The 27,627-nt window shown below is 47.4% G+C and overlaps 1 protein-coding gene across 2 annotated transcripts in view; it reads right to left on the minus strand.

Moving 5' to 3' along the window:
- Positions 1-2,067: 2,067 nt before the first annotated feature.
- Positions 2,068-27,627, minus strand: part of LOC110531288 (IQ motif and SEC7 domain-containing protein 1) — a 99,724-nt gene continuing 74,164 nt past the window's right edge. Inside the window, exons 9-14 of one of the 2 annotated variants that reach the window (XM_036989041.1) lie at positions 21,657-21,782; positions 18,382-18,481; positions 9,750-9,911; positions 8,981-9,175; positions 5,827-5,876; positions 2,068-4,203 (exon numbers count right to left, since the gene is read on the minus strand). In XM_036989041.1, the coding sequence (XP_036844936.1) occupies positions 2,821-4,203; positions 5,827-5,876; positions 8,981-9,175; positions 9,750-9,911; positions 18,382-18,481; positions 21,657-21,782 (2,016 nt within the window). In that variant the 3' untranslated portion in view covers positions 2,068-2,820. The remainder of the gene's footprint in view (positions 4,204-5,826; positions 5,877-8,980; positions 9,176-9,749; positions 9,912-18,381; positions 18,482-21,656; positions 21,783-27,627) is intronic. The other variant, XM_036989042.1, reaches the window with a different exon arrangement.

Here is a 27,627-nt window from a genome sequence, read left to right on the forward strand (position 1 = left end):
TCATTTCATCTTTTGTCATGTCCCGAGTCATTGGGGAGGTTTTATGAAGTGACACTCATTGGGGAAGGTTTATGACGTGACACTCCAGCTACTAATCAGTGGACTTAGGCCAGGATTGAATCCCCGTCGCCATTTAAAGGTGGCTAAGTTCCATTTAAAGGTTGCTAAAAAGGGCCCTTTTTAAAAGGTAGGTCCGATTTCCGATTGAGCCGACATATGCGGTTTGCTGTTAATGCAGTCTTAGCGAACGGCAAGAACATTGCCGGCAAAGCGCGATCGGATTTAACCCCGGCCTAATGGCATGATGCTGGAACTGTAGACGTGACTCTGGCCTTGCTGGCTCGACAACACAGCGGGGACAGAAGGCAAAACAATCTGTCCATCAAAGGTTTACATCGGTACATACCTGGAATGATGCTAGTGTTTCACATGCTCTATTATATATATGTATATATGTGTGTGTGTATACATATAACAAAACATTAGTTGTTTAAAATTCACCTGCATTCGACTTGACCTGTGATCTTGATCTCAACCAGTGTGAGTACCAACCTGGTCTCAAGAGTATTTCGTATTATTGTGTCCGTAAAATCCGAGACACTCCATTTAGTATGATATATTACGTTTCATATGGTATTTATTCATTTGTGGATGTCCGTCAGTATGATATGTTACAAATTACAATTTGCATGATAGTTTGTGAATAAGCAAAAAACGTACAATATGTTGTGGATTTGTAAATGTACAATATGTAAAGAATTTACTAAAAGTATGATATGTTACAAATTCCTATTAGTTGTGGCTAGCTAGGTGGCTAATGGGACCTCTCCAGCACCAACCCAACATCAACCTATGTAATAATTAGCTAGGTGGCTAACGTTAGCTAGCTAAGCTAAGGGTTAAAAGGACCCCTCCAGCACCAACCCAACATCAACCTATGTAATAATTAGCTAGGTGGCTAACGTTAGCTAGCTAAGCTAAGGGTTAAAAGGACCCCTCCAGCACCAACCCAACATCAACCTATGTAATAATTAGCTAGGTGGCTAACGTTAGCTAGCTAAGCTAAGGGTTAAAAGGACCCCTCCAGCACCAACCCAACATCAACCTATATAATAATGGCATGTTTCTATGTTTTGTAGTCAAAAGAGGAAGAAAAGTGTTTCTAATGACATCATCAACCAATTAGTTAACAATGTATTAGTAGGCAATGCCAACTCCTAATTGGTTAAAAAATCACACGATGCACACCGATGATTTTTTTTTTACTACAAAACATAGAAATGCGTAATTTTGTCATATGTTTGTGTATTAAGGTTAAGGTTAAGGTTAGGGTTAGATAGAATGGTTAAGGTTAGGGTTAGCTAGAATGGTTAAGGTTAAGGGTTAGGGTTAGCTAAAATGGTTAAGGTCAGGGTTAGCTAAAATGTTTAAGGTTAGGGTTAGCTAGAATGGTTAAGGTTAAGGGTTAGGGTTAGCTAAATGGTTAAGGTTAGGGTTAGCTAGAATGGTTAAGGTTAAGGGTTAGGGTTAGCTAGAATGGTTAAGGTTAGGGTTAGCTAAAATGTTTAAGGTTAAGGTTAGATAGAATGGTTAAGGTTAAGGGTTAGGGTTAGCTAAAATGGTTAAGGTTAGGGTTAGCCAAAATGGTTAAGGTTAGGGTTTGCTAAAATGTTTAAGGTTAAGGGTTAGGGTTAGCTAAAATGGTTAAGGTTAGGGTTAGCTAAAATGGTTAAGGTTAGGGTTAGCTAAAATGGTTAAGGTCAGGGTTAGCTAAAATGTTTAAGGTTAAGGGTTAGGGTTAGCTAAAATGGTTAAGGTTAGGGTTAGCTAAAATGTTTAAGGTTAGGGTTATGGTTAGCTAACATGCTAAGTAGTTGAAAAGTAGCTAAGTTGTCCGTGATAAGATTCAAACACGCAACCTTGGTGTTGCTACACGTTTGTGTTATATCTACATCTATCTACGCCCACCCATCCACCTGACCAATTACCCTTATTTCGTTCATGTCTTTTAAGTAACTTCCTGTCTTATGTAACCATACCAAACATAACGTATCATACTAATTTGAGTGTCCCGGATATATACGTTCACTTTATTACGTCTAGTCTATGAAACCAGACTGAAAGTACACATGTCTGTTTTATTACACAACAACAACAACATGGAGATTTTAAGATGTAAGAAGGCAGACACTGGCCATGTCACTTCCTGATTCACCAATCCATTTCCAGTCCACTTCCTGGTTCAACAGGTTTGGCACCCTTTGTCATCATAATTCTCCTCCTCTGGCAACATGAGGTCATTGATGAAGTCATGCAGAACATGGCCCCCACAGAGACACAGAAGCATCACATCCTCATCAACCTCGGTACCGTATGTGAATATCTTCATGCAGATCGGTCTGTGGAGTTTCTGTGTGTCAGTGTCTTCCTCTCTCTTCTAACAGCTGACTAGTCATCCTCTCCCTCTTCAGGGTGTCAGTGTAGAAGACATGAGGCTCATGGTCTCGTGATGATGTAGCCCTGCCTGTGACGGCCCAAAGAGGGGGAATTTCCTCTCGGTCTAACAGTTAAGAAGTTTATTATCCTGCAGCTGACATTCATGTCTTCCTCTCTACCTGAATGTGAATCTGTGAGGGAACCGGAGGTGGAAGTAACACAGCCTGAGCAAGTACCGCCTCCTGCCTCTCCCAGAGCGCCGGCGGCCATATTGGATGATCTGGGCGTGGCCACTCTTAAACCTGTAGTTGTTCTGGTCTGTCGACCTCAGTCTGACGAGCGGTGCCCCCTGGTGTCTGGGAGGGTTGTTGCGTCTCCTGACACTCACACCACCGTGCTGATGCGGTTGATAGGCTTGGACTTGGAGCTGGTGGTGCTGCCCGACCCCGTGCTGCTGTTGCCCCCGCCAGACCCCTGCTGCCCTCCCTGGTGCTGGAGGGGGTGGGCGTAAGGGGAGATAGGGGTAAGTGGGGTATTGGGGGAGGAAGGGGGGGGTAAAGGGGAGTGCGAAGGGGGGGGTGGTATGGAGGAGAGCGGGGGGTATTGAGGGTGGTATTGGCCGTGGGCGGCGGCCTGGGGGATGTGCCGGGCGACGGGGGTCTGGGGCGGCGGGGCAGCGAAGATGAAGTGAGTCTGGTGCTTGGGGTGTTGAGCGGGATGGGGGCTGAGGGACAGGCCGGGGTGGGGGCTGAGGGACAGGCCGGGATGGGGGCTGTGGTTGTGGGTAAGAGCGGTACGATGAGGGGCGTGGGTGTGGGCGTGAGGGTGGGGTTGCGAGTGTGAGAGAGTAAGAGGGAGCTTGGCGCCTCCTCCTCCTCTTCCCCGACCGTGTGTGGAGTATGTGTGGTAGAGGGTAAGGGGTGCGGGCCCCGGCGAGCGGGGGGGGTGAGGTGAAAGGGGTGGAGTGGGGCAGCCTACCCCCATAGTAACCCCCATGTTGGTATAGCACCCTCCGTGACCCTGGGAGGGAACAGGACCGGGGCCCTGTACACACTGTACACCATGCTGCTGCAGCTGGGCCAGCTGAACCTGGGACAGCTGTTGGAGCTGTGGGTGGGAGGGAGCGGGACCGGGGTCCGGCCTCTTGGGGACCCCTACCATGGGGCCCCTGTGGAGGATATGAGGCCCAGGGGCCCCCTGGACGGTGGAGGAGGGCTGGCTGGGAGCGGGCCCTGCCTGGGCGTGGTAGCGGTGGTGGTGGTGGTAGGGCGGAGGAGGCTGCTGCCCTGCGGTACTGTTGTAGCAATATTGGGCGTGCAGGGCCTGTATTTTGGAGGGTCCTCCTGTGTCGGAGTGGGTGAGGGAGGAGGGGGAGTGTGGGGGCGGGCCGCCAGTGGTGGGCGGGGGGACAGGTGCAGGGTAGTGTGGCAGCCCAGGTGGGAGGAGAGGGGGGAGAGGACCAGGGGGCTTGGTGCTGGCGCGCTTGCTCCCGAACAGGGAACCCAGGAAGGAGCCTCCACTGCCCCCTCCCCCTCCAGACCCGCTCCCCAGGGCTCCCGTCCCCCCTCGGTCTCCGCTGCTGGGACCCAGTGCCGTCGTCCCAGTAGCGGTATTGTGATTTAGCCCCGGCCCACCCCCCACCCCCATTCCGGGGCTCAGGATGGGGCGGTGAGGCCGGTAATCTTGGATGTCATAGCTGCCGGGTGGCATTACACCTCCAGCCATGTGGGGGCGCTGATGAGGCCTGGGACTGCTAATGATGGAACCCTGAAAACAGAGGAGTGGAAGAGGGAGGAGGAGAGAGGCAGAGGGAGGAGGAGAGAGGAAAGAGGATCCAGAGGGGAAGGGGGAGAGAGGAGAGGAGGAGACAGAGGGGAGAGGAGGAGACAGAGGGGAGAGGAGACAGAGGGAGGAGGAGAGGAGAGAAGAGCCAGAGGGGACGGGGGAGAAAGGAGAGGAGGAGACAGAGAGGATGAGGGAGGAAGAGAGAGGAGACAGAGGGGAAGAGGGAGAGAAAAGAGGAAGAGACAGAGGGGAGGAGGGAGGAAGAGAGAGGAGACAGAGGGGAAAGGGAGAGTGGAGAGGAGGAAACGGAGGGGGGGAGAGAGAGAGGAGAGGAGAGGAGAGGAGAGGAGATGAGAGATGATACAGAGAAGAGGAAGAAGAGGAGAGAAGAGACGAGGAGAGAGAAGATAGGAGAGTCAGTAAAGTACTGTTTGTACTTGATCATTATGTGGATAGAACACACATACAGACACTGACTACGGCTGTTAAATAACAAAATCCACATGCAATTATCATAACATGCTCCATGCACAGCCTGTTAGGAAACATAGAAACAGACAACTTTACATCAATGAGTTTACAGTGTTGGGGAGTAGTGAACAACAAATAGTTAAACTTGTAATTTAACTCCATTTTGCAGTAGCTTGGTGGTAGTTGAACTAAATTCAAATCAAGGCAGGGATTAGCCATGTAGCGGTGTAGCTAACTAATAGAGCTACACACTACTGTTTTACCATGTAGCGGTGTAGCTAACTACTGGAACTACTCACTACTGTTTTACCATATAGCGGTGTAGCTAACTACTGGAACTACACACTACTGTTTTACCATGTAGCGGTGTAGCTAACTACTGGAACTACACACTACTGTTTTACCATGTAGCTAACTACTGGAACTACACTACTGTTTTACCATGTAGCGGTGTAGCTAACTACTGGAACTACACACTACTGTTTTACCATGTAGCTAACTACTGGAACTACACTACTGTTTTACCATGTAGCGGTGTAGCTAACTACTGGAACTACACACTACTGTTTTACCATGTAGCGGTGTATCTAAATACTGGAACTACAAACTACTGTTTTTGCGACAGTAAAATTAAGTATGGGTGAAGTAGGCAAGAATTCCTTTCATTCTCTGCATTAGATCTGCCTAATTCTGACTTGAAACATAATTGTTGTGTTTAATAGGCCACATTACACATCCGGTTAACATCTGATTATAGAGTCATCTGTTCCTGAATTTTGTGGTCTCTAACATTTCAAATGTAGATATTAACTTTAGTTAAGTAAATTGTTAAAGGAGGATTTACTTCTTCCAGTGTGAAGTAATTGGTAGATTGGTACACTACATTTTCAGAGTAGCTGCCCCCCAACACTGGTTATTGGAATTCTATTTTAGTGCCACGAGGCACTCACATGCACGTTTGGTCATTTCAATCCACAACGATATCAACCAGTAATGAATAGTGCCATGCAGGGTATTGAGAAACATCCAGAAGCGTCATGCCATTTAATGAAGTAGACTATAGTTTGGGGAAGGGGGATATGAGAGCCATCCGTCCGCCCCCCCCCCCCCCCTCCCCGTCTATACCAGACTTACTTCCATTGTGCTGTCCAAGGAGCCAACACTGTTTCGGCGGCCCCGCTTCCCTGCACCCAGCAAGGAATAAGAAAAGTCATGTATTGCTGTAGCCGGCTGGCTAGGGCCGTGTTGTTTCTATAACAGAGGGAACTATTTCTCTCTAAACTACAGTACTCCTGTTGGACAGCAGGCAGAGACAAAGCACCACACAGTAAACAGCTCCTTAGCGTCCTGGTCTCTCTCTCTCTCTCTCTCTCTCTCTCTCTCTCTCTGTCTCTCTCTGTCTCTCTCTGTCTCTCTCTGTCTCTCTTTGTTTCTCTCTCTCTGTCTGTCTGTCTCTCTCTCTCTCTGTCTGTCTCTCTGTCTGTCTCTCTCTTTCTGTCTCTCTCTCTCTCTCTCTCTGTGTCTCTCTCGCTGTCTCTCTCTCTCTCTGTCTCTCTCTCTCTCTCTCTCTCTGTCTCTCTCTCTCTCTCTCTCTCGCGCTCTCGCCCTGATCACGATCTGTTCTATAATTAACCCTCACAGCACAGCAGGCCTTGCCACAACTTTGGAAGTGTGCTTGGGATCATTGTTCATTTGGAAGACACATTTGCGACCAAGCTTTAACTTCCTGACTGATGTGTTGAGATGTTGCTTCAATATATCCACATAATTGCCCTGCCTCATGATGCCATCTATTTTGTGAAATGCACCGGTCCCTCCTGCAGCAAAGAACCCCCAAAACATGATGTTGCCACCCCCGTGCTTCATGGTTGGGATGGTGTTCTCCGGCTTGCAAGCCTCCCCCTTTTTCCTCCAAACATAATGATGGTCATTATGGCCAAACAGTTCTATTTTTGTTTCATCAGACCAGAGGACATTTCTCCAAAAAGTATGATCTTTGTCCCCATGTGCAGTTGCAAACCGTAGTCTGGCTTTTTATGGCGATTTTGGAGCAGTGGCTTCTTCCTGGCTCAGGCTATGTCGATATAGGACTCGTTTTACTGTGGATATAGACACATTTGTACCTGTTTCCTCCAGCATCTTCACAAGGTCCTTTGATGTTGTTTAGGGAATTTATTTGCACTTTTTGCACCAAAGTACGTTCATCTCTAGGAGACAGAAAATGTCTCCGTCCTGAGCGGTGTGACGGCTGCGTGGTCGCATGGTGTTTATACCTGTACTATTGTTTGTACAGATTAATTTGGTACCTTAAGGCGTTTAGAAATGTCTTCCAAGGATAAACCAGACTTGTGGACATCTACAATTTTAGATTCTGAGGTCTTGGCTGATTTCTTTTGATTTTCCATGATGTCAAGCAAAGAGGCACTGAGTTTGAAGGTAGGCCTTGAAATACATCCACAGGTCCACCTCCAATTGATGCAAATGATGTCAATTAGCCTATCAGAAGCTTCTAAAGCCATGACATAATTTTCTGGAATTTTCCAAGCTGTTTAAAGGCACAGTCAACTTAGTGTATGTAAACTTCTGACCCACTGGAATTGCGATACAGAGAATTATAGGTAAAATAATCTGTCTGTAAACAATTGTTGAAAAAATTACTTGTGTCATGCATAAAGTAGATGTCCTAACCGACCTGCCAAAACTATAGTTTGTTAACAAGACATTTGTGGAGTGGTTGAAAAACTAGTTTTAATGACTCCAACCTAAGTGTATGTAAACTTCCGACTTCAACTGTATGTATTCACCCCTTTGCTATAAAGCCCCTAAATAAGATCTGGTGCAACCAATTACATAATTAGTTAAAAAAAGTCCACCTGTGTGTCACATGATCTGTCACATGATCTCAGTATATATACACCTGTTCTGAATGGCCCCAGAGTCTGCAACACCATTAAGCAACGGGCACCACCAAGCAAGCAGCACCAGGAAGACCAAGGAACTCTCTAAACAGGTCAGGGACAAAGTTGTGGAGAAGTACAGATCAGGGTTGGGTTATAAAAAAAATATCAGAAACTTTGAATATCCCACGGAGCACCATTAAATCCATTATTAAAAAATGGAAAGAATATGGCACCACAACAAACCTGCCAAGAGAGGGCCGCCTACCAAAACTCACGGACCAGGCAAGGTAGGCATTAATCAGAGAGGCAACAAAGAGACAAAAGATGACCATGAAGGAGCTGCAAAGCTCCACAGCGGAGATTGGAGTATGTGTCCATAGGACCACTTTAAGCCATACACTCCACAGAGCTGGGCTTTATGGAAGAGTGGACAGAAAAAAAGCCATTCCTTCTAGAAAAAAATAAGCAAACACGTTTGGTGTTCACCAAAAGGCATGTGGGAGACGCCCCAAACATATGGAAAAAAGGTACTCTGGTCAGACAAGACTAAAATTGAGCTTTTTGGCCATCAAGGAAAACGCTATGTCTGGCACAAACCCAACACCTCTCATCACCCCGATAACCCCATCCCTACAGTGAAGCATGGTGGTGGCAGCATCACGCTGTGGGGATGTTTTTCATTGTCAGGGAAACTGGTCAGAATTGAAGGAATGATTGATGGCGCTAAATAGAGGGAAACCTGTTTCAGTCTTCCAGAGATTTGAGACTGGGACGGAGGTTCACCTTCCGGCAGGACAATGACCCTAAGCATACTGCTAAAGCAACACTTGAGTGGTTTAAGGGGAAACATTTAAATGTCTTGGAATGGCCTAGTCAAAGCCCAAACCTCAATCCAATTGAGAATCTGTGGTATGACTTAGAGACTGCTGTACACCAGCGGAACCCATCCAACTTGAAGGAAATTAATCAGTTTTAACGAATGGCCAAAAATCCCAGTGGCAAGATGTACCAAGCTTATAGAGACATATCGCAAGAGACTTGCAGTTGTAATTTCTGCAAATGGTGGCTCTACAAAGTATTGACTTTGGGGGGGATGAATAGTTATGCACGCTCAAGTTTTCTGTTTTTTTTTGTTGTCTTAATTCTTGTTTGTTCCACAATAAAAAATGTTTTCATCTTGGGTAAATCAAATGATACAAAAAAAAGAAAAGAACAAAATAGGAAAAATACTTTTGCCACTGTATATGTCTAGACCAGAGTTAAAATAAATGAGTAATTGAGAGTTTTGTCTATATTTTCTGAAAAGCATCTCATCAGGTTGTCTCAGTGACTGTATAAATATGACTGAACAGTGTGTCTGTCCATTGGATGAGGTCAAATCAGTGTACCTGTGTCTGATAGGTCTCTCAGTGATGAGCTGAGCGCGGTACGTTTGAGTCCGTCTGCGGAAGCATAGCTGTCATCCAGACTGGGTCTACCCAGAGTGCCATTCACCGCCTCGCCCTTCAAGCCACTGCCCAGACCACCACCGCCAGCCCCGCTCACAACAGGTCTCACCACCCCTTTCTGCTTCTCCAACTCCGCTGTAAAGGGGGAGGAGAGAGAGATGGAGAGGGGGAGCAGAAAAATAGGGAAAGAGAGAGGAGGGTGAGGAAGAGTGCGACAGAGAAAGAGAGAGAGAGAAGAGACAATCGTGAAAGAAGTCGGTCGAGAATAAGAGTGTGAAGGGATTACTTAAAAGACATATGATTATCACAATATTTGTATATTAAACTATCCCTTAGTATTCCCCAATGGAACAATGAAGTATTCTATCTAGTATCGTAGCATGTTTTCTCCATCTCCTGCACCTCAGTCTCTTTTAGTATATTATAAACTTGGTGATTTGTGCCCTGAATTCTGATTGGCTGAAAGCCATGGTATATCAGACCGTATACCACGGGTATGACAAAACATTTATTTTTTTACTGCTCTAATTACGTTGGTAACCAGTTTATAATAGCAATAAGGCTCCTCAAGGGTTTGTGGTATATGGCCAATACTCTGCGTTGCGTCGTGCATAAAAACAGCCCTTAGACGTGGTATATTGGCCGGTATTCCACACCTCCTCGGGCCTTATTGGTTAAGTATAGTATAGTATAGTATAGTTCTACTCACACTCCACCCTGTATTTCTCCATCTCCGTCACCTCAGTGATGCTCTCTCTCAGGTCGGAGGTGAAGCGTGTTCTGTCCTGCTGACTTGGAGCATTTAATACAATCAGAACCTTCCTCTCCCCGCCAGGATTGGCCGACGTCAGACGGATACCGTGGGGATAGTCTACAGGGGAGAGAGGAGACATACTGTACAGCTTTTGACAAGAGAGACGCTCAAGTGTTTTAGTACTATATCTCTTGACACAATGATGAAAATAATCATGGCCTCTAAACCTTCAAGCTGCATACTGGACCCTATTCCAACTAAACTACTGAAAGTGTCATGTACTGTCATGTTGTGTCTTGTTTCTGTCCTTTCCCTTCACCCTGTCTCCCTCTGCTGGTCGTTGTTAGGTTACCTTTTCTCCCCCTCTTTCCCCCAGCTGTGCCTTGTCTCCTCCTAACTACCTCGTCACCCCTTTTCCCACCTGTTCCCTTTTTCCCTCTGATTAGTCCTCTATATCTCTCTCTGTTTCTGCTCCTGTCTTTGTCGGATTCTTGTTTGTGTTGTTCATGCCTGAACCAGACTATCGTCATGTTTGCTGCAACCTTGTCCTGTCCTGTCGGAACCTGCCGGTCCATCTGAGCCTACGTTTTGTTTTGTTATTAAAGAAGCTCTGTTTACGTTAATTCGCTTTTGGGTCCTCATTCACGCACCGTAACAGAAGAATCCGACCGGATACCTCCCAGCTGCATAGGCTCAGCACCCGAGCCGGCAGAGGAAGATGGTAGTGATGCGGAGAGGGGGGCAACGGAGAACGCAAGCTCCTTTCCACGAGCTCGGTGACGAAGATCAACCCGTCGCTCAATGCGAATAGCGAGTTCAATCAAGGAATCCACGCTGGAAGGAACCTCCCGGGAGAGAATCTCATCCTTTACCTCTGCGCGGAGACCCTCCAGAAAACGAGCGAGCAAAGCCGGCTCGTTCCAGCCACTGGAGGCAGCAAGAGTGCGAAACTCAATAGAGTAGTCTGTTATGGATCGATTACCCTGACATAGGGAAGACAGGGCCCTGGAAGCCTCCTCCCCAAAAACAGATCGATCAAAAACCCGTATCATCTCCTCCTTAAAGTCCTGATACTGGAGATTCGAAAGCCCTGGAAGTGGCCGGTGGATCGAGGCGGAGATGGTGAACCTGTTCTGTGAGGTTGGAGACTTGGGTGGCCAGGGTCTCAACGGCATGTCGAGCAGCAGACAATTTCTGCTTGTGTCTGCCTAGCATCGCTCCCTGGATCTCGACGGCTGAGTGGAGAGGATCCGAAGTCGCTGGGTCCATTCTTGGTCGGATTCTTCTGTTCGCCTCTGTCTCTATTGCGGTTCTGCTGGTCATTTTGTCACTTCATGTCCAGTAAAAGCCAGAGCTCATCAGTAAGCGGAGGGCTACTGGTGAGCGCTACTACTCCTGTCTCTCCTTCAAGATCCTGCACTACCTTGTCGGTCCATCTACGCTGGACCGGTTCGTCAGCTTCCTGCAGTGCCTTAATAGACTCTGGGGCGGAGGGCTGTTTTATGGACGAGACCTGGGCTCGGGAACATGACATTCCTCTCAGACAGTTAAGGGAGTCCACGGCCTTGTTCGCCCTGGATGGTAGTCCTCTCCCCAGGATTCAGCGTGAGACGCTACCTTTAACCCTCACTGTTTCTGGTAATCATAGCGAAACCATTTCTTTTTTAATTTTTCGTTCACCTTTTACACCTGTTGTTTTGGGCCATCCCTGGCTAGTTTGTCATAATCCTTCCATTAATTGGTCTAGTAATTCTATCCTCTCCTGGAACGTCTCTTGTCATGTGAAATGTTTAATGTCTGCTATCCCTCCTGTTTCCTCTGTCTCTTCTTCACAGGAGGAGCCTGGTGATTTGACAGGGGTGCCGGAGGAATATCACGATCTGCGCACGGTGTTCAGTCGGTCCAGGGCCACCTCTCTTCCTCCACACCGGTCGTATGATTGTAGTATTGATCTCCTTCCGGGAACCACTCCCCCCCGGGGTAGACTATACTCTCTGTCGGCTCCCGAACATAAGGCTCTCGAAGATTATTTGTCTGTAGCTCTTGCCGCCGGTACCATAGTCCCCTCCTCCTCTCCCGCCGGAGCGGGGTTTTTTTTTGTTAAGAAGAAGGACGGGTCCCTGCGCCCCTGCATAGATTATCGAGGGCTGAATGACATAACAGTGAAGAATCGTTATCCGCTTCCTCTTATGTCTTCAGCCTTCGAGATCCTGCAGGGAGCCAGGTTTTTCACTAAGTTGGACCTTCGTAACGCTTACCATCTCGTGCGCATCAGGGAGGGGGACGAGTGGAAGACGGCGTTTAACACTCCGTTAGGGCACTTTGAATACCGGGTTCTTCCTTTCGGCCTCGCTAACGCTCCAGCTGTCTTTCAGGCATTAGTCAATGATGTCCTGAGAGACATGCTGAACATCTTTGTTTTCGTTTACCTTGACGATATCCTGATTTTTTCACCGTCACTCCAGATTCATGTTCAGCACGTTCGACGTGTCCTCCAGCGCCTTTTAGAGAATTGTCTTTTTGTGAAGGCTGAGAAGTGCTCTTTTCATGCCTCCTCCGTCACATTTCTCGGTTCTGTTATTTCCGCTGAAGGCATTAAGATGGATCCCGCTAAGGTCCAAGCTGTCATTGATTGGCCCGTCCCTAAGTCACGCGTCGAGTTGCAGCGCTTTCTCGGCTTCGCGAACTTCTATCGTCGTTTCATCCGTAATTTCGGTCAGGTGGCAGCCCCTCTCACAGCCCTTACTTCTGTCAAGACGTGCTTTAAGTGGTCCGTTTCCGCCCAGGGAGCTTTTGATCTCCTCAAGAATCGTTTTACATCCGCACCTATCCTTGTTACACCTGACGTCTCTAGACAGTTCATTGTCGAGGTTGACGCGTCAGAGGTGGGCGTGGGAGCCATTCTTTCTCAGCGCTCCTTCTCTGACGACAAGGTCCACCCTTGCGCGTATTTTTCTCATCGCCTGTCGCCGTCGGAACGTAACTATGATGTGGGAAACCGCGAACTGCTCGCCATCCGCTTAGCCCTAGGCGAATGGCGACAGTGGTTGGAGGGGGCGACCGTTCCTTTTGTCGTTTGGACTGACCATAGGAACCTTGAGTACATCCGTTCTGCCAAACGACTTAATGCGCGTCAGGCGCGCTGGGCGCTGTTTTTCGCTCGTTTCGAGTTCGTGATTTCTTATCGTCCGGGCTCTAAGAACACCAAGCCTGATGCTTTATCTCGTCTCTTCAGTTCTTCAGTAGCCTCCACTGACCCCGAGGGGATTCTCCCTGAGGGGCGTGTTGTCGGGTTGACTGTCTGGGGAATTGAGAGGCAGGTAAAGCAAGCACTCACTCAAACTCCGTCACCGCGCGCTTGTCCCAGGAACCTTCTTTTCGTTCCCGTTCCTACTCGTCTGGCCGTTCTTCAGTGGGCTCACTCTGCCAAGTTAGCCGGCCACCCTGGCGTTCGGGGTACGCTTGCTTCCATTCGCCAGCGCTTTTGGTGGCCCACCCGGGAGCATGACACGCGTCGCTTCGTGGCTGCTTGTTCGGTCTGCGCGCAGACTAAGTCCGGTAACTCTCCTCCTGCCGGCCGTCTCAGGCCGCTTCCCATTCCCTCTCGACCGTGGTCTCACATCGCCTTAGATTTTGTCACCGGACTGCCTTCGTCAGCGGGGAAGTCTGTTATTCTTACGGTTGTCGACAGGTTCTCTAAGGCGGCTCATTTTATTCCCCTTGCTAAGCTTCCTTCTGCTAAAGAGACGGCACAAATCATCATCGAGAATGTTTTCAGAATTCATGGCCTTCCGTCAGACGTCGTTTCGGACAGAGGTCCGCAATTCACGTCTCAATTTTGGAGGGAGTTTTGCCGTTTGATTGGGGCTTCCGTCAGTCTCTCTTCCGGCTTTCACCCCCAGTCTAACGGTCAAGCAGAACGGGCCAATCAGACTATTGGTCGCATCTTACGCAGTCTTTCTTTTCGCAACCCTGCGTCTTGGTCAGAACAGCTCCCCTGGGCAGAATACGCCCACAACTCGCTTCCTTCGTCTGCGACCGGGCTATCTCCTTTTCAGAGTAGCCTCGGGTACCAGCCTCCGCTGTTCTCATCTCAGTTCGCCGAGTCCAGCGTCCCCTCCGCTCAGGCTTTTGTCCAATGTTGCGAGCGCACCTGGAAGAGGGTCAGGTCTGCACTTTGCCGTTATAGGGCGCAGACTGTGAGGGCTGCTAATAAGCGTAGAACTAAGAGTCCTAGATATTGTCGCGGTCAGAGAGTTTGGCTCTCCACTCAGAACCTTCCCCTTAAGACCACTTCTCGCAAGTTGACCCCGCGGTTCATTGGTCCGTTCCGTATTTCTCGGATCATTAATCCTGTCGCAGTTCGACTTCTTCTTCCGCGATATCTTCGTCGCGTCCACCCGGTCTTCCATGTCTCCTGTGTCAAGCCCGTTCTTCGCGCCCCCGCTCGTCTTCCCCCCCCCCCCCCCCCATCCTTGTCGAGGGCGCACCCATCTACAGGGTCCGTAGGATTTTGGACATGCGTCCTCGGGGCCGTGGTCATCAGTACCTAGTAGATTGGGAGGGGTACGGTCCTGAGGAGAGGAGTTGGGTTCCCTCTCGGGACGTGCTGGACCGTGCGCTGATCGATGATTTCCTCCGTTGCCGCCAGGTTTCCTCCTCGAGTGCGCCAGGAGGCGCTCGGTGAGTGGGGGGGTACTGTCATGTACTGTCATGTTGTGTCTTGTTTCTGTCCTTTCCCTTCACCCTGTCTCCCTCTGCTGGTCGTTGTTAGGTTACCTTTTCTCCCCCTCTTTCCCCCAGCTGTGCCTTGTCTCCTCCTAACTACCTCGTCACCCCTTTTCCCACCTGTTCCCTTTTTCCCTCTGATTAGTCCTCTATATCTCTCTCTGTTTCTGCTCCTGTCTTTGTCGGATTCTTGTTTGTGTTGTTCATGCCTGAACCAGACTATCGTCATGTTTGCTGCAACCTTGTCCTGTCCTGTCGGAACCTGCCGGTCCATCTGAGCCTACGTTTTGTTTTGTTATTAAAGAAGCTCTGTTTACGTTAATTCGCTTTTGGGTCCTCATTCACGCACCGTAACAGAAAGAGCTGCTTCCTGTGCTTGGCCCTCCTATGTTGAACATAATAAACGGCTCTCTATCCACCGGATGTGTACCAAACTCACTAAAAGTGGCAGTAATAAAGCCTCTCTTGAAAAAGCCAAACCTTGACCCAGAAAATATAAAAAACTATCGGCCTATATCGAATCTTCCATTCCTCTCAAAAATTTTAGAAAAGGCTGTTGCGCAACAACTCACTGCCTTCCTGAAGACAAACAATGTATACGAAATGCTTCAGTCTGGTTTTAGACCCCATCATAGCACTGAGACGGCACTTGTGAAGGTGGTAAATGACATTTTAATGGCATCGGACCGAGGCTCTGCATCTGTCCTCGTGCTCCTAGACCTTAGTGCTGCTTTTGATACCATCGATCACCACATTCTTTTGGAGAGATTGGAAACCCAAATTGGTCTACACGGACAAGTTCTGGCCTGGTTTAGATCTTATCTGTCGGAAAGATATCAGTTTGTCTCTGTGAATGGTTTGTCCTCTGACAAATCAACTGTAAATTTCGGTGTTCCTCAAGGTTCCGTTTTAGGAGCACTATTGTTTTCACCATATATTTTACCTCTTGGGGATGTCATTCGAAAATATAATGTTAACTTTCACTGCTATGCGGATGACACACAGCTGTACATTTCAATTAAACATGGTGAAGCCCCAAAATTGCCCTTGCTAGAAGAATGTGTTTCAGACATAAGGAAGTGGATGGCTGCAAACTTTCTACTTTTAAACTCGGACAAAACAGAGATGCTTGTTCTAGGTCCCAAGAAACAAAGAGATCTTCTGTTGAATCTGACAATTAATCTTAATGGTTGTACAGTCGTCTCAAATAAAACTGTGAAGGACCTCGGCGTTACTCTGGACCCTGATCTCTCTTTTGAAGAACATATCAAGACCATTTCAAGGACAGCTTTTTTCCATCTACGTAACATTGCAAAAATCAGAAACTTTCTGTCCAAAAATGATGCAGAAAAATTAATCCATGCTTTTGTCACTTCCAGGTTAGACTACTGCAATGCTCTACTTTCCGGCTACCCGGATAAAGCACTAAATAAACTTCAGTTAGTGCTAAATACGGCTGCTAGAATCCTGACTAGAACCAAAAAATTTGATCATATTACTCCAGTGCTAGCCTCTCTACACTGGCTTCCTGTCAAAGCAAGGGCTGATTTCAAGGTTTTACTGCTAACCTACAAAGCATTACATGGGCTTGCTCCTACCTATCTCTCTGATTTGGTCCTGCCGTACATACCTACACGTACGCTACGGTCACAAGACGCAGGCCTCCTAATTGTCCCTAGAATTTTTAAGCAAACAGCTGGAGGCAGGGCTTTCTCCTATAGAGCTCCATTTTTATGGAACGGTCTGCCTACCCATGTCAGAGACGCAAACTCGGTCTCAACCTTTAAGTCTCTACTGAAGACTCATCTCTTCAGTGGGTCATATGATTGAGTGTAGTCTGGCCCAGGAGTGGGAGGGTGAACGGAAAGGCTCTGGAGCAACGAACCGCCCTTGCTGTCTCTGCCTGGCCGGTTCCCCTCTTTCCACTGGGATTCTCTGCCTCTAACCCTATTACAGGGGCTGAGTCACTGGCTTTACTGGGGCTCTCTCATGCCGTCCCTGGAGGGGGTGCGTCACCTGAGTGGGTTGAGTCACTGATGTGGTCATCCTGTCTGGGTTGGCGCCCCCCCCCCCCCTTGGGTTGTGCCGTGGCGGAGGTCTTTGTGGGCTATACTCAGCCTTGTCTCAGGATGGTAAGTTGGTGGTTGAAGATATCCCTCTAGTGTTGTGGGGGCTGTGCTTTGGCAAAGTGGGTGGGGTTATATCCTTCCTGTTTGGCCCTGTCCGGGGGTGTCCTCGGATGGGGCCACAGTGTCTCCTGACCCCTCCTGTCTCAGCCTCCAGTATTTATGCTGCAGTAGTTTATGTGTCGGGGGGCTAGGGTCAGTTTGTTATATCTGGAGTACTTCTCCTGTCCTATTCGGTGTCCTGTGTGAATCTAAGTGTGCGTTCTCTAATTCTCTCCTTCTCTCTTTCTCTCTCTCGGAGGACCTGAGCCCTAGGACCATGCCCCAGGACTACCTGACATGATGACTCCTTGCTGTCCCCAGTCCACCTGGCTGTGCTGCTGCTCCAGTTTCAACTGACCTGAGCCATAGGACCATGCCCCAGGAATACCTGACATGATGACTCCTTGCTGTCCCCAGTCCACCTGACTGTGCTGCTGCTCCAGTTTCAACTATTCTGCCTTATTATTATTCGACCATGCTGGTAATTTATGAACATTTGAACATCTTGACCATGTTTTGTTATAATCTCCACCCGGCACAGCCAGAAGAGGACTGGCCACCCCACATAGTCTGGTTCCTCTCTAGGTTTCTTCCTAGGTTTTGGCCTTTCTAGGGAGTTTTTCCTAGCCGCCGTGCTTCTACACCTGCATTGCTTGCTGTTTGGGGTTTTAGGCTGGGTTTATGTACAGCACTTTGAGATATCAGCCGATGTACGAAGGGCTATATAAAATAAATTTGATTGAATTTGATTGATTATCGATCATAGTCTGCTGCTGGAAAAACGAATGTGTTATGGCTTTACACCCCCTGCTATATTGTGGATAAAGAGTTACCTGTCTAACAGAACACAGACGGTGTTCTTTAATGGAAGCCTCTCCAACAAAATCCAGGTAAAATCAGGAATTCCCCAGGGTAACTGTTTAGGCCCATTACTTTTTTCAATCTTTACTAACGACATGCCACTGGCTTTGAGTAAAGCCAGTGTGTCTTTGTATGCGGATGACTCAACACTATAAACGTCAGCTACTACAGCGAGTGAAATGACTGCAACACTTAACAAAGAGCTGCAGTTTGTTTCAGAATGGGTGACAAGGAATACGTTAGTCCTAAATATTTAAACTTGTATTTGGGACAAATCATTCACTAAACCCTAAACCTGATCACTACTGTTGTGTGGTCAGGTGCCACAAAGTGGGACTTAGGACAATTGCAATTGTCTCACTTTCACATCATTGAACAGGAATGACCTCCTCTATTGTGATCTGATCAACTAATGTATACTTTGATAGATAGATAGATAGAATATGTGAGTGTAATGTTTACTGTTCATTTTTATTGCTTATTTCACTTTTGTATATGATCTACTTCACTTGCTTTGGCAATGTTAGCATATGTTCCCCATGCCAATAAAGCCCCTTGGATGGATGGATAGGTAGGTAGGTAGGTAGGTAGGTAGGTAGGTAGGTAGGTAGGTAGGTAGGTAGGTAGGGAGGTAGGTAGGTAGTCAGGGAGGGAGGGAGGGAGGTACTGTAGGTAGGTAGGTAGGTAGGTAGGTAGGTAGGTAGGGAGGGAAGGAGGTAGGTAGGAGGGTAGGGAGGTATGTAGGGAGGGAGGGAGGGAGACAGGGAGAATCAGGATGTAGTATTGGAACACACACACACACACACACACACACACACACGGATACTTACGCTGGTTCTGGAACATGTGGACCTGCATCTCAACCAGGGGGAAGGACTGTCTGAAGCTGTATGTCACAGAGGTCTTCTTCTTCTGGAAGATCTTGGTTACCTGTAGGGGAGAAGAGGGATGGACACGTCTCTTAATGTTTACCTGCTCGTCCATTCTGATGTGCTCTGCTGACCAGAGGGCGTGACCGTGGAAACACTGTGCTCTGCAGACCAGAGGGCGTGACCGTGGAAACACTGTGCTTGATATAGACCAGAGGGCGTGACCGTGGAAACACTGTGCTCTGCAGACCAGAGGGCGTGACCGTGGAAACACTGTGCTTGATATAGGCCAGAGGGCGTGACCGTGGAAACACTGTGCTCTGCAGACCAGAGGGCGTGACCGTGGAAACACTGTGCTCTGCAGACCAGAGGGCGTGACCGTGGAAACACTGTGCTCTGCAGACCAGAGGGCGTGACCGTGGAAACACTAAGCTCTACAGACCAGAGGGCGTGACCGTGGAAACACTGTGCTCTGAAGACCAGAGGGCGTGACCGTGGAAACACTATGCTCTGCAGACCAGAGGGCGTGACCGTGGAAACACTATGCTCTGCAGACCAGAGGGCGTGACCGTGGAAACACTGTGCTTGAATATAGGCCAGAGGGCGTGACCGTGGAAACACTGTGCTCTGCAGACCAGAGGGTGTGACCGTGGAAACACTGTGCTCTGCAGACCAGAGGGCGTGACCGTGGAAACACTGTGCTCTGCAGACCAGAGGGCGTGACCGTGGAAATACTGTGCTCTGCAGACCAGAGGGCGTGACCGTGGAAACACTATGCTCTGCAGACCAGAGGGCGTGACCGTGGAAACACTGTGCTCTGCAGACCAGAGGGCGTGACCGTGGAAACACTATGCTCTGCAGACCAGAGGGCGTGACCGTGGAAACACTGTGCTCTGCAGACCAGAGGGCGTGACCGTGGAAACACTGTGCTCTGCAGACCAGAGGGCGTGACCGTGGAAACACTGTGCTTGATATAGGCCAGAGGGCGTGACCGTGGAAACACTGTGCTCTGCAGACCAGAGGGAGTGACCGTGGAAACACTGTGCTCTGCAGACCAGAGGGTGTGACCGTGGAAACACTGTGCTCTGCAGACCAGAGGGCGTGACCGTGGAAACACTGTGCTCTGCTGACCAGAGGGCGTGACCGTGGAAACACTGTGCTTGATATAGGCCAGAGGGCGTGACCGTGGAAACACTGTGCTCTGCAGACCAGAGGGCGTGACCGTGGAAACACTGTGCTCTGCAGACCTGAGGGCGTGACCGTGGAAACCCTGTGCTCTGCAGACCAGAGGGCGTGACCGTGGAAACACTGTGCTTTTATATAGGCCTGAGGGCGTGACCGTGGAAACACTGTGCTTTGATATAGGCCAGAGGGTGTGACCGTGGAAACACTGTGCTTGATATAGGCCAGAGGGCGTGACCGTGGAAACACTGTGCTTGATATAGGCCAGAGGGCGTGACCGTGGAAACACTGTGCTTTTATATAGGCCTGAGGGCGTGACCGTGGAAACACTGTGCTTTTATATAGGCCTGAGGGCGTGACCGTGGAAACACTGTGCTTTGATATAGGCCAGGTATATTCCAAGACTATTCCAGGTATATTCCAGGTATATTCCAAGACTATTCCAGGTATATTCTAGGACTATTCCAGGACTATTCCAGGTATATTCCAGGACTATTCCAGGACTATTCCAGGTATATTCCAGGACTATTCCAGGACTATTCCAGGTATATTCCAGGACTATTCCAGGTATATTCCAGGACTATTCCAGGTATATTCCAGGTATATTCCAGGACTATTCCAGGACTATTCCAGGACTATTCCAGGACTATTCCAGGTATATTCCAGGACTATTCCAGGACTATTCCAGGTATATTCCAGGACTATTCCAGGACTATTCCAGGTATATTCCAGGACTATTCCAGGTATATTCCAGGACTATTCCAGGTATATTCCAGGACTATTCCAGGTATATTCCATGACTATTCCAGGTATATTCCAGGACTATTCCAGGTATATTCCAGGACTATTCCAGGTATATTCCATGACTATTCCAGGTATATTCCAGGACTATTTCGAGGCTATTCCAATACTATTCCAGGTATATTCCAGGACTGTTCCAGGTATATTCCAGGTATATTCCAGGACTATTCCAGGTATATTCCAGGACTATTTCGAGGCTATTCCAATACTATTCCAGGTATATTCCAATACTATTCCAGGTATATTCCAGGACTATTCCAGGTATATTCCAGGACTATTCCAGGTATATTCCAGGACTATTCCAGGTATATTCCAGGACTTTTTCGAGGCTATTCCAATACTATTCCAGGTATATTCCAGGACTATTCCAGGTATATTCCAGGACTATTCCAGGTATATTCCAGGACTATTCCAGGTATATTCCAGGACTATTCCAGGTATATTCCAGGACTATTCCAGGTATATTCCAGGACTATTTCGAGGCTATTCCAATACTATTCCAGGACTATTCCAGGTATATTCCAGGACTATTCCAGGTATATTCCAGGACTATTCCAGGTATATTCCAGGACTATTCCAGGTATATTCCAGGACTATTCCAGGTATATTCCAGGACTATTCCAGGTATATTCCAGGACTATTTCAAGACCATCCCAATACTATTCTAGGCCTATTCTCAGACCATTGTTTTAGCTAACTCAGGCGAACAGAACATGTTTGATATGTATATGACTCAGATCTGTAGGGTTTAGATATAAAAAGGCGAGTTTGTATTGTAGAGCCGTAAAGAAAAACTCTGAACAGGCACACTGGTGAGTCTATATGGTACAGACATAACGCTCCCAGGGCACACAGGTGAGTCCATATGGTACAGACATAACATTCCCTGGGCACACAGTTGAGTCTATATGGTACAGACATAACGCTCCCAGGGCACACAGGTGAGTCCATATGGTACAGACATAACACTCCCAGGGCACACAGGTGAGTCCATATGGTACAGACATAACACTCCCAGGGCACACAGGTGAGTCTATATGGTACAGACATAACACTCCCAGGACACACAGGTGAGTCTATATGGTACAGACATAACACTCCCAGGACACACAGGTGAGTCTATATGGTATAGACATAAAACTCCCAGGGCACACAGGTGAGTCTATATGGTACAGACATAACACTCCCAGGACACACAGGTGAGTCTATATGGTACAGACATAACACTCCCAGGGCACACAGGTGAGTCTTACCACGAGCAGGTCGTTGAAGAGGAAGACTTCTCTCTGGTGGACTCCAGTCCTCTGGCTTCTGTTAGGGTCAGGCACCTCGTAAAGCTGACAGCAACACACCAATCTGCGGTGTGGCAGCGAGAGCACCTACACACAAATTATTTTTAGTATTCACAGAGACAGAACCTGACAGACAGAACCTGACAGACAGAACCTGACAGACAGAACCTGATAGACAGAACTTGATAGACAGAACCTGACAGACAGAACCTGACAGACAGAACCTGACAGACAGAACTTGATAGACAGAACCTGACAGACAGAACCTGACAGACAGAACCTGACAGACAGAACTTGATAGACAGAACCTGACAGACAGAACCTGACAGACAGAACCTGACAGACAGAACTTGATAGACAGAACCTGACAGACAGAACCTGACAGACAGAACCTGACAGACAGAACTTGATAGACAGAACCTGACAGACTGAACCTGACAGACAGAACCTGACAGACAGAACCTGACAGACAGAACCTGATAGACAGAACCTGACAGACAGAACTTGATAGACAGAACCTGACAGACAGAACCTGACAGACAGAACCTGACAGACAGAACCTGATAGACAGAACCTGACAGACAGAACTTGACAGACAGAACCTGACAGACAGAACTTGATAGACAGAACCTGACAGACAGAACTTGACAGACAGAACCTGACAGACAGGACCTGACAGACAGAACCTGACAGACAGAACCTGATAGACAGAACCTGACAGACAGAACCTGGCAGCAACACCTCAACACACAGCAGATTCAAAGTTTACATACTGTATATCAGATCGATTATGTGGGCTATTTTCTATTGAATATGGGCTGTTTTCTACTGAATATTGGACTGTTTTCTATTGAATATTGTCTGTTTTCAACTGCAAATTGGCTGTTTTCAACTGCATATTGGCTGTTTTCTACTGAATATGGGCTGTTTTCTATTGAATATGGGCTGCTTTCTACTGAATATGGGCTGTTTTCTACTGAATATGGGCTGTTTTCTACTGAATATGGGCTGTTTTCTACTGAATATGGGCTGTTTTCTACTGAATATGGGCTGTTTTCTACTGAATATGGGCTGTTTTCTATTGAATATGGGCTGTTTTCTACTGAATATTGACTGTTTTCTATTGAATATGGGCTGTTTTCTACTGAATATTGACTGTTTTCTACTGAATATGGGCTGTTTTCTACTGAATATTGACTGTTTTCTATTGAATATGGGCTGTTTTCTACTGAATATTGACTGTTTTCTACTGAATATGGGCTGTTTTCTATTGATTATGGGCTGTTTTCTACTGAATATGGGCTGTTTTCTATTGAATATGGGCTGTTTTCTACTGAATATGGGCTGTTTTCTACTGAATATGGGCTGTTTTCTACTGAATATGGGCTGTTTTCTACTGAATATTGACTGTTTTCTATTGAATATGGGCTGTTTTCTACTGAATATGGGCTGTTTTCTATTGATTATGGGCTGTTTTCTATTGAATATGGGCTGTTTTCTACTGAATATTGACTGTTTTCTATTGAATATGGGCTGTTTTCTACTGAATATGGGCTGTTTTCTACTGAATATGGGCTGTTTTCTACTGAATATGGGCTGTTTTCTACTGAATATGGGCTGTTTTCTACTGAATATGGGCTGTTTTCTACTGAATATGGGCTGTTTTCTATTGAATATGGGCTGTTTTCTACTGATTATGGGCTGTTTTCTATTTAATATGGGCTGTTTTCTATTGAATATGGGCTGTTTTCTACTGAATATGGGCTGTTTTCTACTGAATATTGACTGTTTTCTACTGAATATGGGCTGTTTTCTACTGAATATGGGCTGTTTTCTACTGAATATGGGCTGTTTTCTACTGAATATGGTCTGTTTTCTATTGAATATGGGCTGTTTTCTATTGAATATGGGCTGTTTTCTACTGAATATGGGCTGTTTTCTACTGATTATGGGCTGTTTTCTACTGATTATGGGCTGTTTTCTATTGATTATGGGCTGTTTTCTACTGAATATTGACTGTTTTCTATTTAATATGGGCTGTTTTCTACTGAATATGGGCTGTTTTCTACTGAATATGGGCTGTTTTCTACTGAATATGGTCTGTTTTCTATTGAATATGGGCTGTTTTCTACTGAATATGGGCTGTTTTCTACTGAATATGGGCTGTTTTCTATTGAATATGGGCTGTTTTCTATTGAATATGGGCTGTTTTCTACTGAATATTGACTGTTTTCAACTGAATATGGGCTGTTTTCAACTGAATATTGGCTGTTTTCTATTGAATATGGGCTGTTTTCTACTGAATATTGACTGTTTTCAACTGAATATGGGCTGTTTTCAACTGAATATTGGCTGTTTTCTATTGAATATGGGCTGTTTTCTACTGAATATGGGCTGTTTTCTATTGAATATGGGCTGTTTTCTACTGAATATTGACTGTTTTCAACTGAATATTGGCTGTTTTCAACTGAATATTGTCTGTTTTCAACTGCAAATTGGCTGTTTTGAATTGCATATTGGCTGTTTTCTACTGAATATGGGCTGTTTTCTACTGAATATGGGCTGTTTTCTATTGAATATGGGCTGTTGCCTATTGAATATGGGATGTTTTCTATTGAATATGGGCTGTTTTCTACTGAATATGGGCTGTTGCCTATTGAATATGGGCTGTTTTCAACTGAATATGGGCTGTTTTCAACTGAATATGGGCTGTTTTCTACTGAATATGGGCTGTTTTCTACTGAATATGGGCTGTTTTCAACTGAATATGGGCTGTTTTCAACAGAATATGGGCTGTTTTCTACCGAATATTGGCTGTTTTCAACTGAACATGGGCTGTTTTCCAGTTTTACAGGAGAGAGTTTTCTTTCTATTAATTTCAGAAGATACATATATTGTCTAAAGTATTTTGTATTTTTGTATTTTTTTTTAATTTAACCTAAATTTAACTAGGCAAGTCAGTTAAGAACAAATTCTTATTTACAATGACGGCCTACCCCGGCCAAACCCGGCCAAACCCGGACGATGCTGGGCCAACTGTGCGCCCCCTTATGGGACTCCCAATCACGGCCGGATGTGAAACAGCCTGGATATAACTTATTTATAATATAACTTTATTTAAAATATATGTCACTTATATTCTGATATTTTCTAAACTATTTAACTTACACTATATATACAAAATTACCAAATGGGGATCAGCAGCATGATCATTGAGGGGGTGTGGGGATCAGTAGTATGATCATTGAGGGGGTGTGGGGATCAACAGCATGATCATTGAGTGGGTGTGGGGATCAGCAGCATGATCATCGAGGGGGTATGGGGATCAGCAGCATGATCATTGAGTGGGTGTGGGGATCAGCAGCATGATCATCGAGGGGGTGTGGGGATCAGCAGCATGATCATCGAGGGGGTGTGGGGATCAGCAGCATGATCATCGACGGGGTGTGGGGATCAGCAGCATGATCATCGAGGGGGTATGGGGATCAGCAGCATGATCATTGAGTGGGTGTGGGGATCAGCAGCATGATCATCGAGGGGGTGTGGGGATCAGCAGCATGATCATCGAGGGGGTGTGGGGATCAGCAGCATGATCATCGAGGGGGTATGGGGATCAGCAGCATGATCATTGAGGGGGTGTGGGGATCAGCAGCATGATCATTGAGGGGGTATGGGGATCAGCAGCATGATCATTGAGGGGGTGTGGGGATCAGCAGCATGATCATTGAGGGGGTGTGGGGATCAGCAGCATGATCATTGAGGGGGTGTGGGGATCAGCAGCATGATCATTGAGGGGGTGTGGGGATCAGCAGCATAATCATTGAGGGGGTGTGGGGATCAGCAGCATGATCATTGAGGGGGTGTGGGGATCAAGAGCATGATCATTGACGGGGTGTGGGGATCAGCAGCATGATCATTGAGGGGGTATGGGGATCAGCAGCATGATCATTGAGGGGGTGTGGGGATCAACAGTATGTTCATTGAGGGGGTGTGGGGATCAGCAGCATGATCATTGAGGGGGTGTGGGGATCAGCAGCATGATCATTGAGGGGGTGTGGGGATCAGCAGCATAATCATTGAGGGGGTGTGGGGATCAGCAGCATGATCATTGAGGGGGTGTGGGGATCAGCAGCATGATCATTGAGGGGGTGTGGGGATCAAGAGCATGATCATTGAGGGGGTATGGGGATCAGCAGCATGATCATCGAGGGGGTGTGGGGATCAGCAGCATGATCATCGAGGGGGTATGGGGATCAGCAGCATGATCATTGAGTGGGTGTGGGGATCAGCAGCATGATCATCGAGGGGGTGTGGGGATCAGCAGCATGATCATTGAGGGGGTATGGGGATCAGCAGCATGATCATTGAGGGGGTGTGGGGATCAGCAGCATGATCATTGAGGGGGTATGGTGATCAGCAGCATGATCATTGAGGGGGTGTGGGGATCAAGAGCATGATCATTGAGGGGGTGTGGGGATCAGCAGCATGATCATTGAGGGGGTATGGGGATCAGCAGCATGATCATTGAGGGGGTGTGGGGATCAACAGTATGTTCATTGAGGGGGTGTGGGGATCAGCAGCATGATCATTGAGGGGGTGTGGGGATCAGCAGCATGATCATTGAGGGGGTGTGGGGATCAGCAGCATGATCATTGAGGGGGTGTGGGGATCAGCAGCATGATCATTGAGGGGGTGTGGGGATCAAGAGCATGATCATTGAGGGGGTGTGGGGATCAGCAGCATGATCATCGAGGGGGTGTGGGGATCAGCAGCATGATCATTGAGGGAATGTGTGGGGATCAGCAGCATGATCGTTGAGGGGGTGTGGGGATCAGCAGCATGATCGTTGAGGGGGTGTGGGGATCAGCAGCATGATCGTTGAGGGGGTGTGGGGATCAGCAGCATGATCATTGAGGGCGTGTGGGGATCAGCAACATGATCATTGAGGGGGTGATCAGGTGAAGTATAAACAATAATATACATTACATATACAAAAGTATGTGGACACCCCTTCAAATTAGTAGATTTGGCTATTTCAGCCACACCCGTTGTTGACAAGTGTTTAAAATCGAGCACACAGATATGCAATCTCCATAGACAAACATTGGCAGTAGAATGGCCTTACTGAAGAGCTCAGTGACTTTCAACGTGGCACCGTCATAGGATGCCCCGGTCAACTGTAAGTGCTGTTATGGTGAAGTGGAAACGTCTAGGAGCAACAACGGCTCAGCCGCAAAGTGGTAGGCCACACAACCTCACAGAACGCGACCGACGAGTGCTGAAGCACGTAAAGCGTAAAATTCATCTGTCCTCGGTTGCAACACTCACTACCGATTTTCTAAACTGCCTCTGGAATCAACGTCAGCGCAAGAACTGTTCGTCAGGAGCTTCATGAAATGGGTTTTCCATTGCCGAGCAGCTGCACACAAGCATCAGATCACCATCCGCAATGCCAAGTGTCGGCAGGAGTGGTGTAAAGCTCACCGCCATTGGACTCTGGGAAATATTAACACTACAGCATACAATGATATTCTAGATGATTCTGTGCTTCCAACACCGTGTCAACAGTTTTGGGAAGACTGTTTCCTGTTTCAGCATGACAATGCCCCCCGTGCACAAAGGTCCATACAGAAATGGTTTGTCGAGATCGGTGTGGAAGAACTTGACTCGTCTGCACAATGCCCTGACCTCAACCCCATCGAACAGCTTTGGGATGAATTGGAGCACAGTCCTAATCACCCAACATCAGCGCCCGACCTCACTAATACTCTTGTGGCTGAATGGAAGCAAGTCCCCGCAGCAATGTTCCAACATCTAGTGGAAAGCCTTCCCAGAAGAGTAGAGGCTGTTATAGCAGCAAAGGGGGGGGGGGGGGGGGGGCAACTCCATATTAATGCCCATGATTTTGGAAGGAGAAGTTCGATGAGCAGGT

Source organism: Oncorhynchus mykiss, chromosome 9 (assembly GCF_013265735.2).
Source record: "Oncorhynchus mykiss isolate Arlee chromosome 9, USDA_OmykA_1.1, whole genome shotgun sequence".
NCBI classification, from domain to species: Eukaryota; Metazoa; Chordata; class Actinopteri; order Salmoniformes; family Salmonidae; genus Oncorhynchus; species Oncorhynchus mykiss.